We start from the raw sequence: 19,769 nt of genomic DNA on the forward strand, positions 1-19,769 counted from the left end.
AGGGACGGGGTGTCAACGTAAGGGGGGTCGAATGGCACTTCGCAACTTGGGCGATCATATCCCATGTTACCCTTGAGACTTCTACGGATGGAAATGAATTATATAAAGGAAGGCCTTCCTTGTGGGCCCGGTTTATCCAATGAAGTTCTGCTAATCTACTAATTAGTAGACTAAGAGGTGGCATCCATGTTCTGCGTCGGTTTTGTCTATAACAAGATGATGACAAGCCAAAGCCATGGACTAAATGCGGCTCGAATTGCAGGTTTGCAATTTTCCTATTTTAAGTTGATGATTTGGAATTTATGTCTATGGGATGCAGTTTAGCTCATAGGCTCCCATGAACCTGAAAAGAGTTGCCGAACACGTTCAACAGCTTGCACGCATTGCATCTGCCTAAAAATTTGCATGCAGGATTGAATCCATCCAGAGATGTGGATGTGATTCACAGCCTCGTTAGGCGGCTGGTAGCGTTTCCATTTTAATCATAAGCACCACGATCGGCCCGTGGTCAAGCTCTATGAATCCATGTTGTAGTGTTTCCTAGTTCACACAGGCAATTAGTTGGGTCTGCTCTGATACCATTTGTAAAAACCCAAGACTTCTCCCAAAATGACTAACTAGAATGTATTATTTGAGTTCCTTAATCCTGCATAAATATCCAAAATCTATCCAGCGAATAATTAATGCGTGATTAAACACACGCCTGCACGAGTCCTTATATAAGTTTGGAGTCATCCTGTTACTTTATGACGTAAATTGCTCGTGTTATTTTGTCACCTCAAAGGTTTTAGAACCAAATATTTTGATCCATAATAATATGTTTATTAAGAAAAACAAACGCATGCTAGCTTAACCCTGGCATGATCTTGGTAGAATAGTGGTACTGTTGCCAAAAGAACCAAAATGGTTGTGTAGCTCAAAAAAGCCACTCAGCTTGCGTGATGTATTCTGATGGCGGCCTCTGGATAGGCATGGTGGATTGTGCCGCATAACGAAGCGACGTGATTAGTGGAAGACGGCGAGTGACTTTCTTGAGCGATTTTCCCGAGTTAGCCATCTCATTCTCCATGAAAAAGAATACAAAAGCTGGTTGAAGGTAAAATATTTGACTTGGGTGTGGTTGGGATAGCATCTTTCGCACCAAAGAATGATTGATCTTCTTTCGCAACATTGACTGTTGGATTGCACCTTGCACGGACTCAAAGCAACCCAAAATCTTTTAGCCATCTAGAGCACAGACTCAAAGCGATCATTGTGCAATCTGATGGTGGATCCGAGCTGAGAAAAATGAATCCTTCTTTCTTGTGAAAGATGCAAGGCCTGCCCTAGCCACCCACCATCTGCATGATCTTGAGTGCAAAGCCAGTAGATATTGGACTTTCCTCATGTCTGCTCCCACAAACAGTAATTTGTTCATGGACTTTATTTTACAAAGAAAAAGCATACCTTAGGGGTATCATATGATTGTGTCGCATGAATAGCACATACTGCATAACCAATGAGGATATCATATGATTTTGTCACATGAATAGCGCATACTGCATACCAATCAAGGAACAGCACGACCCTAGTTCCTCTATGTTGGGTGTACATAAATATCATTTAGTAAACAAGCCCGAGCCTAGTATGGTTTAGGCCTACCCAAGACCCTTCTATATTACCACCGAGGTGGTAGCACGGTGGGAATAGAGCTTTAATTCCACCGGAGTGGCCCAGGTTCGAAACGCACGGGCGTCGATTAAATACGGAGACCTGATGCCCCCCATCTGGTTTGCCCGATAGAGTTGCTATTTGGTCTGCCGTTACTTAGGTGGTGCTGGTGTGACGTACTCACACGTGAGGTTCCCCCACGGACGAAGAGGGTATGAGTAAAACTTGTCTGCTCGTATCGAACATTCTCCAACAGAGAGGAGGCCCAGTAAGAGTTGCTACGCGGGTGAGGTTCTCCTCACTCCTTTTTTTTTTCTTTTGTTTTAACAAAAAAAAAAAAAAGACCCTTCTATATGTCTTTCACCAACCCAGCTCACATCTTCCGCAAAGACAGCACAATGGGTTAGCCCACAAACACCCGCCCAACTTGGTGACCATCTCTGATGACCTGTTTGGTTTATTCGCTCTTCATATACCCAACCAAGATTTCTATGATAAGCCTTTGGAGAGAGCAAGAATAAACCAAACGAGGAGGAGCCGGCGAGAGAGGGAGGTCGGGACCTCGTGGTGCTTTACCAATATGAACTCCTATCCAATATTAAAATGCCATGGGTGTTATTAACAAAAAAGAAAGAATAAAAAAAGGACCCCTTGTGCTAACTGTAATGATGCATAACTTAAGTTTGAGCTAATGCTAGCAGGCTGCATGCCGGGGCTCGTTGAAACTTAAAATTTATATTTGCATATAATGTCGACGTTCTGTAGGGGGGTAATATGTAATAATTTATGCCTCAGGTTGGATCCAGATTCCAGAGCCAGCACCATTTGAAACTTTAGATATGAATTACCACCCGTAGGGCTCTACAGAAAATTAATCCTCTATAAGATTGGTAATAAATCTTTATGCTATACTATGTACAAATGAGTCTCCCATGTTTGCACTAGTCTTAGCACGTCTACTGCTGAGACTAGTTCGGACGCAAGTTTCGCGTTAGTACATGTAATCCTTTTAAAATGCTAATATTATTATTGTTATAACTTGAAATTTAATCCAAAAAAACTAGTCAGAAGATATTATTTAGATTTTTAGATTCTATATAAGTTCTCAAAATCTACTCAGTGCATAGCTAATAAAGGAGTAAACACATGCCTGCGCAGATGCTCGCATACTCTTCTCATTTAAGTCCTGATCTTCTTACCAGACTAAGAGTTCAAATAAATGCGAATATATTCATAAATACAACAAATCCAATCACAAATAACACGATCGGCCCATGGTTAGCCCGATAGGCATATACTGCAGTGTCATCCTAATCCACAAAGATTATGGACCGAGTCTGCTCTGATACCATTTGAAATAACCCAAGACTTCATCTAAAAAGACTAGCCAAAAAATATTATTTGGATTTCTTGGTCCTATGTAAGTATCCAAGATATACCTAATGCATAGTCGATATAGGACTAAACACGCCTGCATAGATCCTCATAAGTATATTAGTAGAAGTCCTTCCAGCAATTATAACAGATCTTCCAAGTGATTACTGCTGCTCTTTGAACTAGTGTTACAGGTGATTTTAATGTATCTTGGATGCCCATGATAAGAAAGAGGGATGCCCATTTCAGGTGACTCCCAAGGTTCATCAGTTTTGACAGTTTGTTGATAGTTCTGCTTCGTTGGACTTGGTTTCACTAGCAACTGTTTTACTTGGTGCCATAATAGGGAAGCTATGAATAAGGTTTGGAGAGCAGTTGAACAGCATCTGGAGCACATTGCCTCTGATCATGCACTGTTATTACTGAACATTGCTCTGCCTCAGCCAAGGGACCCAAAGCTGTTCCAGTTTGAAGAGAGAATTTTGACGAAAAGCATTAACGGTGTATGCAGAAAACTGAAGTCGGTATTGGTTGATCCATATTGCACCTGAATCACAAAGAAATAAACAAATTATAAGTGTATAATTCTAAGTAGGGTTTATTAAGAGTATAATCTTCCAACAGGCATTTCAACCTAACATCATTCCTTCCATATGCGAATGGCACCTACTGATCCTACAACGAGCTTGTATGCATCGTAAGTTAAAAAACCAGACCTGCAAGGTGATGGTAATGTGCTAGAGAAAAACAAAGACAAATATCATCTCAACTTTCTTTCAGATTATATCAATTCAGAAAAGAAAATAAGACGAACTTTAACAGAAGGGATGATACCATCCAGTTAGGGTTTCAAACATTATTCCAAGTTCAAACCAACTAACATATCATACCATGGGTTGAATGACTAGTATGCCCCTCAGACTGAAGTCCATATTCAAAACTAAATGATAATTAACTTAGTCGATCAGTCCATTCTGTGACTTATTTTTTAATCATTTTTCCATACTAAGAGGTGGCTAACATTCACATGGTTCAATAAGAAGTGTATGTAGGACCTTGAACTAATTCACATACACAAATCAAGAAAGCGAGCGAGCGAGAGAGCGTTGCCTTCATGGTATCAAGAGGATGCAACACACAAGTAGAAAGTGCACCTGCAAGGAATCCTGCCAATGCGGATGTTAGAACATCTCCAGCAGCTATTTCCACAGGTGGTGAATCAGAAACAACTGTGGCTGCTTCAAACAGTCAAGTGTAATATATGATACGTTCCTGCACAGCTTGATTAAAATATCTTTACAATATCAACAAACATTTGGCCCCAAAGAATAGGTGAACCATAAATGTTCAAAAATGGATATGTTCAGATAGTATGCATAATCCAGCATGGTAGGTTTGGGACAATTCAGCACATTTACATCTTTGTAGCTATGCATGCATTTGTATGCGTTAGTATGTTTCTCCGTGTGTGTGAAAGTATTCTTAACCTCAAAGATTGTAAACATTGATGTATGTATGAATGTCGGGTAAAGGAATCTCCAAAATGGTGGGTCCTACTCACTATGTATTCAACAAAAACAAAGGACTGAAAAAAGAAAGAAAAAGACGCATCAATTTTGGTGAAGTTATTGATTACCTGTATTATGGTTTATTATTCATATACAAAATTGATATTAACATAAAAGTGTTTGAATGAAATGTTTTGCTGAAAATTGGGCCGATTAGAAGTGGGACAACATGGAATGGGAGATATTATATATGAGAACTTCTTTTAACATACCGAGGATCATCTTCAAGGCGCTCCAAAGGAAGAAGCAGCATGAAATTCCAAAAATGGCTACAAGAAATAGATCCGCCAGCATTTGCATTCAGATAAAGCATCATAGCAATATCATTAACTTCTTTTATAGGAAGGCCAGCATTTGTCAGTGATGTTGGCTCCTCCTCCATCAAGGAAAAAAATTGTTTCCACCCAAAAATTCTCATCTAGTGTTATCTAGTGTGGCACAAAAATTCTCTAGCACACTTCCTTTGTAGTCTTCCCTTCTCATAGCAATTTCAAGGTCTTCAAGTACAGCTCCTCAAAAAGTCGCCTTCCTGTAGCAATTTTCTTAGCTCCATCAGTATGAAGCTAATCATATGCCATCATGCAAGTGTCACAAAATTTAGAAGGCATGCTACTGCAAAATCACCTGAATTTGGTAACAAACAAAACCGAACATCAGGCAATGAGTATACTAACTGTTTCTGAATTAAATCTGTATATTGTTCATGTCAATGATATCCAAGAAATTTCTCAAATCTGAGCAAAGCAACATGGAGGCGGTCATTATATCTGAATGACATTACAGAGCATCAAGTAAAGTAGTAAACAAGCTGCATCATATGTTATTAATAGTATTAGCTGACATTAGAAACCAAGGTTTCCTTCTGGATAACTTCATTATGTCAGCTGACTTCAAAAGATGGGGTGTCCAACATTCTGTTTTAGTTTGATCAATTTTTTGCACTTTTATCCTTCTAAGTTTTCCTTCTTTTTTTTTCTTTTTTTTTGAGGTGAAAGGAGGGAGCGAAAAGCTTCCCCCCGACTTTATTAAATTAGAAGAAGAAGGTACAAGAAGGGTAGGGAATGTACAGGGGCCCGAATGAAGGAATAAAAAACTAGGCAAGGGCACATCTCAGAAACAGAGAATTCAGCAAGTCAACCAGGGAGTTATGACTCTCAGCAACACTCCCATTACACAGATTCCCCCAATGTACAAACGTCTCTAAAGGCTTCTGAAGGACTGAGTAGATGGATGATTTCTTCTGCAGATTTACCCGGAAATTCCTCTCAAGCCAGTGTGACAGCAAACCGCCAGGCTCTTCCATTGGTCTTCTTTAGATTCTTCCTTCTCCACAGCATCCAAAGGTCTCGCAGCTCAGAAGGCCAAGTTCTGATGTTGAGACGCAACCACAGGCCTTTAACAAAAGGACATTTCACAAAGAGATGTGACACCATTTCTTCTCTTGCTCCGCAGAGGCTACATCCTGTGCCCCTACTCCACCCTTTTCTTGTTAAGATCTCTCCAGTGTGTAGTGCAAGCCACATAAAAACCTTGACTTTCTCCAGTCCCTCCAAATTGCTTTCTAGAAGGGCCAAAGAACTCCTGCCTTCCAAATTCCCGACTTCTAAGATTTCCTTCATAATGGATTTCCACATTCAACATAATTCTCATATACAACCTTATAAAACACTCCAGGTCCTGCATATCCAAAACTTATTTTAAAAAGAAGAATATGGCCCTCGGGTCAACTAATTTGATTGCAATAGCAAGCACCAAAATTTTTCTTGCAATTTTTACCATTTCATCATAAATATCATTAGCAGTTTCCCAACCCATTAATAAATTTGCCTTCCTTAACCTCCGCAGTATAAATTCCCAGAATGGTCTATCATATTCTTCCTCCGAGAAAATAATAACAAATTTAAATACATTTCATCTCTGAATTCTTTCTCCATTGGCTTAAGCAAGAAAACAACAGGTGCCAATGTCTTGTTTAACAATCGATATGGTTAATCACAAGCTGGTCAAAGCAGTATGAAAGATACTAACTTTAAGCAATAACCAAGAACAGCTAGGACAGCTACAAGGATGCCGACACTGTAAGTAATTACCAGAAAGTTTAAATCTAATACCACATACCTTCTGCCTCTGAAAGAAATCCTGAACAGAGAATAGTTTCTTCTTTTCAGATGCTCTTTCGAGGATCGTCTCGACTGCGAGGTTAACTCGACCAGCTCCGTCAAGGAAACAGCTGGAAGTGCGAACCGCAACCGCTTGACATTAGAAAGTGGTATGTTTGACAACCCACTTGGGGGCTTCTGTGGCGAAACCCTCGCAAACCCCATATTCGTGAGAAATAGGTCAAATTTAGAAGGGTCATTAGAAGTAGAAACAACCAGTGGTTCATGACAGCGTTTTTTATTGCTTCTCTTGCACCGGGGATCGAACACCTGAAGGTTCCGCGCCAGATTATCGATGACATAAACAAGAAGCGGTTCTTTGAAGCCGCAATAATCTTGCGCTCGTCTCCAGAGATCGTGCTTCCCCTTCGGTTGGCAGATTTTCGAAGTAGGTCGGGATGGCCTGGACGAGGCCATGAACGGCCACCCCAGGTTGCAATCAATTGGCGAATCCCGCATCCCTCTCTTTTTCTTGGATGGCTCATCGTCGGTGAGGGATTTGACCGGATTCCAGGTGGACGGGGACCGTCGCGTCCTCCCGACGCGAGTGTCGAGCTGGACAGGGGCCACACACGCAACAACATAAAAAAAATAAAAAGATCTCGGAGGGTTGGGATGGAAAACGAGACGACAACAAGTACTTTATTATTATTATTATTATTTTGTCGGCGTAGTAGAATGTTGGGGACGCCGGTGTGGTTGGACCACCGAGCTTGACAGGGTGGAACGCGGATGCGGTGTTAGCGTTTGACTGGAACAACAACGGTAATTAGTATCGACAAGTAGCACTCGCTGTACATCCCTCTTATGCCATATTATCTTATGCAAGATTAATCGTCACAATATTGAATCCTATACCAATATTATTCTATTATATTATCAACATACGATATAATATAAGGTAATGAGATATACCAAATATCAATATGACTAGGATGGATACTTTCTACTCGACGACATTCGGCAGATGGTGAGAGATTGCAGTGCCTTTCAGACAATCCATGTATATCGAAAGACGAACTGAGCGGTCGACTGTATCATCTCCTATACAGTACATCGATAAAGTCCTGTAGACACACCGGGCGTCTTTCCTTCACAGTTATTTCAGATTGTAGCTCTTGATTCTGATAGCTGCACCTATACCAGAATAGGATGAGCAGTCGTTGTACCAAAAAAAAAATATCAATATGATATAAGACTTTTTACTGATGGTGTGGTATTGTACCATTTAGTATGGTAAATTTTGATTTTATATTTGTGTCAGGCGTATACAAGGCTATGTATATACAAGGCTATGTACGTGCAATTTATTTTAATGGATGGTGAGCGTGGTTTAGCTTTTTTGTTCTAAATTTCTGATCTTTAGTGTATGTGATTTTGATCTGAATTCTAAAACATTCCCAGTGATTCACTATAAATATTTGGATGTGTACTGATTTGCCCAAAACAGACTAAATGTGATGCTAATAAGCCCTCCTAAGTTCACATATAACAATTCAAAGATTAATGCTTAGGAAAACACTTACAAAAAATATCAACCCTGATTTTTTTAAAAACTCGATAAAATCATGTTTTAAAATTTAAAAGATCTCCAAACATGGTCACCTATAATGAATCAGTTTTGCGTGGCCTGACCAAAATTATTACAATAAACCAGCACTCATTTGTCTGAAGCAGAGGCAGCTGCTTCCAGCTGGCTGGATGGACGAGCGCAAAGTTTGGACTTCTGACGGGGAAATCTTACAGGAGACTTTTGACCCTTTCCATCGCGGCGGCGCTGGCAAGCGGACGTTCGCGATCTATATATGCGGCATGCCATTTTCTTTCTCAAGGGACTAAATAAAAAAAATTTAACTGCAGGAGGTTTTAATTGAAATTTTCTAAAACTCTGTTTTTGGATCAGCTGTTATCTGTAATAGGCTGAGCTTGATAAATGACAGGTCTCTGTCATGCAATCAGAAGGGGTCATCATTCCCTCTCTAAGCTCCTCCTATAATGTTTTGTACTGGTGTTCTAGGTTACATTTACGATGAAGGTAGACCGTTCAGGATATGCAGTAGAATATCCTCGGTATCAGGCTTAGATCCGGCAGATGCAAGAGCAGTAACGATATTCCTAACATGATTCAAGTATTGTTGCATAGACTTCTCATTTTTCTTGATGCTGTGTAGCTCGTTCTTTAATTGAATTACATGAGATCTTGTTACTGAATTCAACCGACATTCTAAAACAGACCAGATCTGATGCGTGTGTGCCAGATTTATGACAAATGGTAGAATTGATGGAGAGATAGTTGAATGTAGAGCTGATGCCAAGAACTGATCAAGAAACAACCAGTATTCAGGATCAGCTGAAATACCTGAGTTTGAAGATGAGGATCCGTCAAGAAAATCATGGTACCTGCTCGCTTTGAACAATCGGATGATCTGAGATTTCCAGGTGAGAAAATTATCTGCGGTGAGCTGGGTGGGAACAAGGGAATTTATTCGAGAGATCAAGAATTTCAGTTTGGATGGTATAACGAAATCCTCAGATTCCCTTGTGTCATCTCTTGTTCTCGTATTATCCATTGATTCTGGGACGTTTTGTTCTTCAAGTTCTGGTAGAACTACCTCCAGGGTGAATGAACTTGAAGACATATATTGTGGTGAAGCTCCAGCTCTTCATTGATTTAACAGCAGCAAGGAGATGACATGAACCACTTCTTGATTGAAAAGCGGATTGCCCTGTCTCCAAGAGCAGGTTCTTGAGAGCTTCAAGCGGCAGTTGGGAAGGAAGAGGGTGGGAATTTTATGAGAAAAGTAACATGCTCTGATACCATATAGAGCTTCTGTGATACAATGAACAGTGCCTGAGAAAGTTTCAGAGAGAAGTTTCAGAGAGAGAAGAATTTCATTCTATTCATCATAGACTTCTGGGATTACTACATTCCCTTATATAGGGATCAAGATCGAATTTAGTTGAGCTGTAAACTATTACAACTGATTCAGTTAACCGGTTTTAACTAAGTCTGGTATGAGGAACTTCTGGAACCAGTGATCTGTCAAGAACATTGCTGGTGTAAGCACTTAGGTCCTCCTTTTCAGCTTCCTCTGGTACACTCTTTCTATTGCCACTAAAAATCGGTCCAACCAAAATGCCGAGCTAGCTGGGCTGCTGTAGGACTTGGATAATTGGTTGTTCAGACCGTAGAGGTTAGTCGAAGATTGCAATATGTCTCCAAAATGGCGAAGTGGTAGTTGCTATACTCGGATGGCAATAGGTTGCAACATTGGTCATTCCTGAGATGTTACCAAGAAGAGAATATCATGCTTGGACCTTTTCTCCAATACCTAATCCAAAACAACAAAGATGGAGAAGTCCTCTTGTTGGAGAGTGTCCGACAGAAACCCTCTAATGCCTAAGTTAAACGGACTCTTATAGAATAGCAAAAGTATTGTGAGAGCGGCAGAGCGATAATACGAGAGTACTTACCTGAAGGGTCCTTCAGGAATAATGTATATAGATGAGGCTCGGCACTTGTAGTCGAGAAATTCGGGTGTGTGAATTTGCTGTTTTTTATCATGCTCACTCGTACATCATGCTTCATACATCTCGTCCACACAATTATGAAAATATTTTGTGGTCATGACCGAGGTATTGCCGGCTGAAAAGAGAATTTGAAATTCGAAGGATTCTCAACGCACCTCTAGGTTGGTCGCATGGTTCGTAGAAAGAGCAGAAAATGTCACTTGCCGATAGGAACTGCGTAAAACGAACAAAAAGTATGACAAATGAAAACTCAAACATTTTGACTGGTTGATCGGCAGCTTCGTGGTAAGCTTTGAATGGTCGATCTACCATAGCGACTGTGGTCTGTTCTGAGGCGTATCACTTTTCATTCAATAAAATTTGGGTGGCCTTGCCTCCCTCTTCTTCCCAAAAAAAACAAATTATGTATCATAACATATTAATCAAATTGCGCGAGTTATCTCATTAGTTTTCTAAATTATGCATCGTTGTGAGTTTGCTGCCACAATGTCTTTGCATGATATCCAAAAATTGTCATTACAAAATTATCCTAACAGGTTGCTCTTGCAATGAAATGTCCAGCACCAAAATTGCTAACACCACTGCAGTTTGAATGCAATTTGAAAGGTTAGACCATATTGCCATCAAAGTGGGACTGGTTCCAGCTGCAATAAACTTGCACTTAGAAGTCTAATTTGATCCCATTATAAAAAAAAACAAGTGAATAGTTTTGATCCTGACCTAGAAACAGACTTGCACATGAGGTTTCCCACTGTTGGTTGCCAATGATGCCCATCCTGCCTAAAGATGTAAACCAACTACCATGTGATCTGCATTGGCTAAATTTAAGGATAAGTGTGTCCCAATACTACACCCACCCATCTTCCAGAAGGTGGGTTGATAATCGCAACCACCATAACCTCCAATAATACTCAACTAATAATCAACTTGCGAAGTCTTTTTGAGTTCCCAACCAAGTCTATTTCTCAGTATTCTAATTCGAGAACCGATCGATATAACTAGGGTTGAACTTGGGTCTTAAAGATACGCCGAACTGGATTTGGACTTAAATCGAAACTATTCGCACCTCAAATAGTTTGGACCTAAGCTCCAGTAAAAACAATATACATGACTTCCTCGTGAGGCATGTTGGTCAGGACTTATATCAAGTGGTATGTTAAGCATAATACTACAAACGGCTTTTCTACACAAAATACAAATCAGTGGATCCCACTACATTGTGCTTATGGAAAATTGACCTTGGTTTCCACAGTAGAAAACGAGGTTGCCTAATTCTACTGAAACTTTTGGTGGCGAGTTCTAATCCCAACCAAAAAATTGGCTGCCCCTCTCTCGCTCTCTCTCTCTCTCTCTCTGCGTTCCTGTAACCCTTTCTTCTTTGGGCCAATAAGAAGCGTTCCTTTAACTTGAAGTGATGACTTGATGATCGGAAATTAAAGGTGCCAAGCCACCTAAAACAATGGCATCCTCGCACCTGATGATTGGTAGTGGATCGAGCCGTTGGCTCCCGCCTTTTTAAAACGATCCGGCTCACCTTCCATCCAACTCATCCAAATATAAAATCCGGCACCCTCTCCTCCCCCAACCTCCGCATCAATCCCTCTCTCCTCTTCTTGCATTTTTTCTTTCTTTTTTTTTTTTTTGATTTCGTCGTCTTCTTCTCGGGGAAAAAATGAGCAGCTTCGATCGATCCAAGAAGAGGATCCAGCTCTGGAAGAAGGCCCTGCTCCACTTCTCCGTCTGCTTCGTGATGGGCTTCTTCACCGGCTTCGCCCCCACGAACACCGCCTCGCTTTTCTCCGGCCAGCTCGTCTCCTACCGGCATATAAAGAATTTGGGCATCTCAGCCGAGCCCGACAAGGGCTTGGAGAAGCCCGTCGAGCCTCCCAGCCTCAACCGAAGCCTGTTGGTCAAGATCCCGACCGGCAAAGACCTCCCGCTGGAGTCAACTCCTCGAGATCTTCTGATTGTCATCACGACAACTCGGTCCGGCGACAGGTTTCAGGAAGCTTTCTTGATGAGGTTGGCTCAGACCTTGAGGTCGGTCCCTCCGCCGCTCCTCTGGATCGTCGTGCAGGCCCATAACGATGCTCCGGCGACCGCCGAGATGCTGAGGAAGAGCGGAATCATGTACAGGCATCTGACCTTCAAGGAGAATTTCACCGACGCCAAAGCAGAGGCCGATCACCAGAGGAATGTGGCGCTGGGTCACATCGAGCACCATCGGCTCACCGGGATTGTGCACTTCGCCGGAATCTCCAACATCTACGATTCCCGACTTTTCGAGGAGATTAGACAGATTGAGTATGGCGTCTTCCTCCTAAATTCTTCTTTTCTGCTGCCTTTTTACTTCAATTTGAGTTCCTTTATGAATTACTTAAGACTTTGGTGTCTTTTACGCAAGGAGACATTTTGAATGGGATATTGCAGAGCTTTGGCTATTTTATTATTGATCATGAATTCGAAATTTCTCTTTAATCTTTTCGTTTACAAAGAGTTAAGAAAAATGATATGAGTTTATTCTCCCAATTTCGCCTTTTTTCGCAAAAATTCTGCATCCCTCATAACTGAATTGAAGGTTGCTTTCGATTCTAATCATTTATTTTAGTTATGCGGTCTCCATCGCACTAATAGAGGGAAAGTTCATGCGAACATAACTTTATTTTCATCTCTCTCTCTCTCTCTCTCAAAAAAAAAAAAAAAGGCTTTACTTATGTAGAGAAGATAATTATGTAATGAGACCTCTGTGTCTACTATTCTTTCTTTGATGCTTCCTTTTCCACTTCTTTCATCTATTCCTATTCATGGTTTCTAAAGTCTTATCATCAGTACTGTGGGAGATCAATCCAAGTTCTAACATCTGACCTTCAAGTCCAAATACCATGAGAGGGAGTAGCCTTCCAACACGTCTTTGTTTTAACGGGTCCTTCCAGCCAACCTCTGACCAAACTCTTGTTGTTTTCTTTCTAAGGATGTCTCACATGCTCTCAATAGTTCCCATATAACTTAATAAGGGGAAACCATGTACATTCCCTTCTGTCGGCAAAATAATTGGGAGCCCATTCAACTCTTATCATAACGGTAGAATTTTAAATGACCCTGCGAGGTCCTGCAAACTTGTCCGCTGCTTAGATTCCAAAGTGCTATTCAGACTAACACCACTGTTTTGTCATTATCTTCCTGAAATAATGATAAATAACACGATCGATGTTTTGGTTGGACAAAATGCAGGCTTTTTGGGACATGGCCAGTGGCGATGGTGTCGGCAAACAGGAAGAGGGTGGTGGTGGAAGGGCCTTCTTGCAGATCATCAAAGGTTGTGGGATGGCCTGTGGGAGACCTCAGCTATGGCATTGGCACCACAAATGATAGAACCAGTGCTGATCCGGGCACTGTGGGCATTGCCTCAAAACCTGCAAGGATTAACATCTCAGGCTTCGCCTTCAATAGTTCGATACTGTGGGATCCCGAGAGATGGGGTCGCCCGACTTCCATGCCGGACACGTCGCAGGTCAGCCATTAATGCTTTTTTATGGTATCATATGCAGAATGTAGTTCATGGCGACATGAGAAGCTTGATTTCTAGAACCAAACTAAAGTCTCTGCTTAAAAATTAATTATCTACTTGAAGGGATCCTGTTCTTAATTAACTAAAAAAAAAGTACAGTTAGGGTGGCCTAATACCCAGGCTTACCTAAGCTAGTCTGGAAATTGGTAGGCTGTCAAATCGAATAGGTGCGTTGTCACTTAATCTCCTGCTTGTAATTATTTGCATGGTTGCGTGAGTCAATCTACTTTGATATCTTTTAGACTTCTGTTTCCTTATTCTAACTAGCCAATTAATCCGTGTTCCATGATTAGGACTTAACCAACACACATATGAAATGCACTCCAGCAGTGCTTCTGAAAGCAACCCCGCAACCCCACAAGGCTTAGAAGTCAGAGTTTGGTTGTAATAGAAGGAAGCTTATTATATATACATATATATATATAGAGAGAGTATTCGACTTGGCTACACTTACGTAGGTTTCTACTCGGATCCAGCTAAGTATATATTGGACAATATAGGTTTCATATTGACTTGGCTAAGTAATCTACTACCGCTCAACTAATTACTCACTACAAGTTATGTAATATGAGATCTTTAATTTATGCATCAAATAATCAAATATATATATAATTGAATATTATTTAAACTATGCAATTTTTTGACCATCATAAGCTATGGATTTACAAATTACATTGATTATTAATATATAAGTAATTTAGAAGTAGCAGATCACATCCACCAATTCGGATTATTTATGTAGGATTTTTACCGTCCAATTTGATTGGATTCGAGTAAAGATCCGATAGCACTCTAGCTAATTCATAGCTCAAGCGAGCTATTAACTAATTCCATCATTCTTTTCTTGAATCAACACCATCCAACTCACTCCATACGGCCAAGTACTTGGGAAAGGGACGATTGATTAGGACTGCCAATATGGCCTTAACCAAGGGACTTGGCTGGTGGTGGCAAGTCCACTGAGAAGATCCTCCCACCCACCCACCATCTTGTGTTGCTGACCGCTTATATATTTTTCAGGACTCCTTCAAATTTGTCCAAGAGGTGATCCTAGAGGATGAGACCAAGCTGAAATGTATTCCTCCTAACAGCTCCAAGATCATGCTGTGGCACCTCCACGTACCAAGAGTCATTCCTCTCCCGTTCCACCAAAAACAAAACAAGAGGTAATAAAAAACGAAAGAAAAAGAGAGAAGAATAGAGGATCCAAAGAAGGGTTGTATTGTAGAGAAAAAATTGTTGCTAAATCTCTGATTTCTTTTTGTTTTCTTTTTGTGGGGAATCCGCCATCTCCCAAGCAATATTATTTATTATTGTTCTTCCGCATTCTTTTCACTCTGATTGCTGCTCTTTATATTATAATGGAGTGGTTAGTTCCTGCTCTCCTGTCAAGAAGCAAACAAAGCTATACTAAAAACAGCAGAGTGCTAGCGTTTTTCCTAAGAGCCCCAGCTCAATAAGAAATGGAAGAAGTTTGGGTTGCGGTGTTTGCAATCGAAGCATTTACTATATGTCCATCAAATTTACCTTTTAAACACTGGAATATGAATGAAGAAGACATTCTTTTACAGCATGCTTCTGTTGGACTCCAGAGATATTATGTGGGCTTTCAATCCTTGTCTCATTGCGTGCTGGAACGTACCTGTTGATGGCACGGAAAAAAAACAAAGGATTGCTTTCTCTTCTGTTCTCATTATCGTGAATCCTACTCTACATTTGCATAACTCAAATAGTTCATATCCGAATAAGATGAAGCAAAACTGCAATATCCCACTCCCCAAATTCTGCGTTCAAAAATGGCATCCATTTAGGATGAATTGATGATTTGCTGTCTGAATGGCTGAAAAAATAATAAGCTTTGGACTCTGAGGTAATGGATTGAGTAGTTGTCTGAAGGAGCCGAAGAAGGAAAGAAAAAAAAGGTTGACTATTTTAAATAAACTTTGAAAATTTTGAAGAAATTTCTTTCATTGTGAGACCGGTTCATAGTTCAGGAGAATTATCAAATTTCGTGCTGACCATTCTCGCCGCTAAGAAAAGACTAAACAGTGTTCAGAAGGGAGATCCATCATATCTAGAAGTTAAATCAAGTATCGAACTCTTGTCAGTATAGTATCCAATTATGGCAGTTTTTTTTCTTAGAAACAATATGGCATCATCCTATAAGGTTACACAGCACCGAACGGCGACCAAGGGCAAGTTCTATTGCTTATGTCCTAAAATGGGCCAATTAGAGAATTTTTTTTTTGATTGAATATATCTTTTAATTGAAAAAAATTAAATATCATAACTAAAAATAAAATCAATATAGAATTTAAAATCTATTTTTCATAGGATTTCAGCTTTTCGTAATAATTTTTCATCACTCATATCTATTTCAAAAAAACTATAATCTTTTTTAAGTAAAAGAGAACTCAAATTCTAATTATATAAAAGTAAAATTTATACTATAAATAAAGATTTTGTAACTTAATTTTATTAATTATTAATAAAAAATATAGATTCTATCTTTATCAATTTTATTATTTTTTAATTTTTTTAAAAAAATATTAATTAATTATGTTGAAAGATTTTTTTTCTTTTCGATTAAATCAACTCCAACTAATAAATGGCTTTTACTGTGGTATGCTTCAAGCGTAAAAATCTACTGACCACCTAAACGATATTTCCACTCCATGGCAAATGCTATTTTCATCTTTTAGGTGAGAAAAGAACGGACTATGGTTAGAAGAAATGAGGAAAAGATTTTTTTTTTTAAACCGGCGTAGTATAAAATTAAAAAATAACAAGTCTCGAAGTGCTCTAAGTAACTTTTCTTCTCCGACTAATAGAATACTCCTAGAGTGACAAGACACATAAGAAGTCATTTAATCCGTAGCTGCATTAGCCTTTTTAAACACATGCCTAGTCTGAAAGGCCATAAATATCGTTCACTATAGTCCAAATATTTCGATACAGGAGGTGCACCCCTCCACCACCACTCGGGCGATCCTGAATCGAGTCAATATATATATATATATATATATATATATATATATATATATATATATATATATATATATATATAAAAAAGACCATTTTACTGATATGGGAAGAAATAAGGAAAAGATCTATATTATTTCCAAAAGGACTGGCGGCGCATCCATTTCCATGAAAACGGTCGGATGAAACCTTTTGGACCTGGCTAGCTTTTTGTCTAGGGTTTTTCCCCAATTAAAGTTAAGAGTGTACTTGAACGTCCCGTAGAGTCATGGCAGAGAAGGATCATAATGCACTCTGAGTCATCCGAGGCCTGAGCCCCATCAAGATAGGTCTTTCTCAGATGGGCCAGGCTTCAAGTTTAAAGTGCGAGCTGAATTCAGGCCTTGGTCAAGGGCAAGACGTCCTTCAGCCGTCCAATACTGCTTTCAACCCACATTACAACCTCCAATTTGATGCGTCGCATAAAAAGCTTTGGTCTTGCTTCCATGACATACTACGACATTAGCATATTGTCAGGTTTTCACCCGGATAGAACATCACATCATCTTGATTAATTATCAGCTTTTGTGGTAGTCTATCATGGCTGGAGTTCGTATTTGGCTCCTTGCGCATTCCAGCTCCTAAAAAAAATCTTTCGCATGGCATTTTATGCAGCCAAGCATACTGAAACTATATTATAGGATTCCACAACCCGTTTACCAATTTAATTTTTAAATATTTTATATTTTAAATTTGATGGATTTATTTATACTACAATGGTATATTTTTTTGATTTACCAACAAAAAAAAATTTCTCTCCTATTCGCCTGGCAGGCCATCTCATGATCTTGTTTAGGACTCGTTTTGGTCATAGGAAAAGGATGGGAGAAAGTGTGATCATTGATCAACCAAGAAGGAAGATGAGAAAGTAGTTTTTCCATAAAAATAAGATTCTCATAAAAAGAAAAACCAAAACCTACATAGAACTGGAGTAATTTTTTATTCTAAAAGTGCCTTTAAGTTTTTAAATAAAATTAAGTACTACTTTTTTATTTATTAAAAGCACAGTAGATATTTTATATATTTTTTTTAAAAAATAGATGTTTAGCTAAACATCAACAGACTATTTTGAAATGTGTCATTTTTTTATTGCTAACAAAATATGTAAAAACTATTTTTTCAGACATTATATATATATATAGCTTTTTAGAAAAAATATTGCGGTACTTAAATTTTTTTTACGGACTAAATGAGTTTTTAAAGATTGTTTCAGAGCACCGACAGACCATGAATAAACTGTTTAAGCTGTGAAGGACATTGTTGAACACTCACCAGGTGCTTCTGCGTTGAAGGGAAACATTTAATTCTCAAGAGATGGTGATAAAATAAACATAAATCTCAACTCAGGATTCAATTCTAAAGGATGTCATTCCCCTTTGTGTTCTGAAGTAGAAAGAAGTTGTACAGTGGAAACTAAGATGGTGCGCCCAGTGCTGTTCAATCCTAAGCCGAGCCCACAACAATTTCGTTCTTCCAAGTGGAGACTTATTTGGCGAGATTCAAACCTGGTCGCAGTCTTTATGGATCAAATGAGGAGCTCTTGTTACACATGCAAACAGAAGCAGTAGAAAAAAAAAATGGAAAAGAGAACGGCAATGATGAGGATCTCAAGGGGAGGACAGCCTGGGTGACGAGCGAGCCCACCACAACTCACACCCTTATCATAATACCCACCTAACCCAACCTCTTCTCCTCATCGTACTAAATAATAAAATTCGAACAGCCACAGCTGATAAGAATCCAACTCTGATCTAATCGAGGAGTCACGAAGTATTTTTCTAAAATAAAAAACGGAGGTAATCTTTGGCTGGTCATTTTCATAGAGGACGCCCTTGCAAACTTTGGAATTTATGGATGAATCTATTACAGTATTCGGAGGTTTGTATGGTTTCAGTAACAGCAATTATTTATTTGCATATTCTGTCCTTCAAATTAATTTGTGAAGTTCCATACTTGTTATGGTAGAAATAATAGCGATGTGCCTCGGAACCGACCACAACTCACATGAAAGGCCGGCCAACCAAAGCCCCCACGAAGCTTTTGAATTGAGAACCAAAGCTCGTCACATGGCGAGTCTAGAAGGGCGCAGGCAGTTTTGAATTTCAAATGTTTCTTTACAGCCGGTGATACTCGGACCATAATCCCTTGCGGTTTCTAAAATTACACTAGTGAAACGGGCAGGACGTAATCTGCATGCGGAATGCCTGCGCCTGATTCTTGGAACGTGTAGAGGCCTACTAATGCTGCTGGCCGACCCATACGCCATTTCTGGGCAACAAGCACTCGTCTTCGCCTATACAATCCATTCTCCAAAGGACCTTCCAAGTAGGTGCTCTGATATCCTGACATACCACTGAGAACCTTCTTTATTTCCAAGTATTATTTTGACTTATGTATTAAAGGATCCCCGCTAAACACACTCCGGCAAAAGAACATTTTTTTTTTTTTTGCTATTTCAGATCGGAGCATAGCCATGAACCAGGATTTCAGACACAACATTCTACTCTAAATCGTAGTCCTACACGACCCAAACAGCTAACCACTAAGTAGTAAAAACTTTATTTATCATTAACTTTATTAATTTCAGAATAGATAATAAAACTTAAAATCTTAAGTTAGTAAAATATAAATGGCAATCACCGTCGATACCATAACGTCACAGCATTATCATGTCAATCAATGAAAATCAGTACATGTTACCAATGTGACAGTTATAGGCCAACAGCCATTAGTGAATATCATAACTATTAACTAAAACCAAACCAAAAGATAAAGTTGGGAGTGAAGATTTCAGGAAGATCTAAAGATTGTGAATACCTAGGAAGCATCTTTAACATTGCGAAGGAAATATTATAAAACAATTGTAATATTTAGTGGTTATCACAGATGCAAATGGTG

General features: G+C 39.4%; 2 protein-coding genes across 12 annotated transcripts; one reads left to right on the forward strand and one right to left on the reverse strand.

Moving 5' to 3' along the window:
* Positions 1-2,820: 2,820 nt before the first annotated feature.
* LOC103708805 lies at positions 2,821-7,463 on the reverse strand. 11 transcript variants are annotated; one of them, XR_001879563.3, is made up of 4 exons: positions 6,711-7,460; positions 4,805-5,216; positions 4,179-4,296; positions 2,821-3,571 (listed from the first exon to the last, which is right to left on the reverse strand). XR_001879563.3 is itself a non-coding variant. In XM_026805787.2 (2 exons), the coding sequence occupies exons 1-2, from the start codon at positions 7,208-7,210 to the stop codon at positions 6,251-6,253; spliced, it is 519 nt and encodes a 172-aa protein (XP_026661588.2). In that variant the 5' UTR covers positions 7,211-7,455; the 3' UTR covers positions 5,226-6,250. The 11 variants fall into 11 exon arrangements, 1 of the variants encoding a protein (XP_026661588.2); XR_001879562.3 differs by having other exon boundaries at positions 4,179-4,304; XR_005510915.1 differs by having other exon boundaries at positions 3,659-5,216; positions 6,711-7,463.
* Positions 7,464-11,591: 4,128 nt separating this feature from the next.
* LOC103708797 (beta-1,4-xylosyltransferase IRX9-like) lies at positions 11,592-15,423 on the forward strand. The gene is made up of 3 exons (XM_008793886.4): positions 11,592-12,586; positions 13,514-13,793; positions 14,871-15,423. The coding sequence occupies exons 1-3, from the start codon at positions 11,955-11,957 to the stop codon at positions 15,018-15,020; spliced, it is 1,062 nt and encodes a 353-aa protein (XP_008792108.2). The 5' UTR covers positions 11,592-11,954; the 3' UTR covers positions 15,021-15,423.
* The last annotated feature ends 4,346 nt before the right edge of the window (positions 15,424-19,769 follow it).

Source organism: Phoenix dactylifera, chromosome 3 (genome assembly GCF_009389715.1).
Source record: "Phoenix dactylifera cultivar Barhee BC4 chromosome 3, palm_55x_up_171113_PBpolish2nd_filt_p, whole genome shotgun sequence".
Classification (NCBI taxonomy): Eukaryota; Viridiplantae; Streptophyta; class Magnoliopsida; order Arecales; family Arecaceae; genus Phoenix; species Phoenix dactylifera.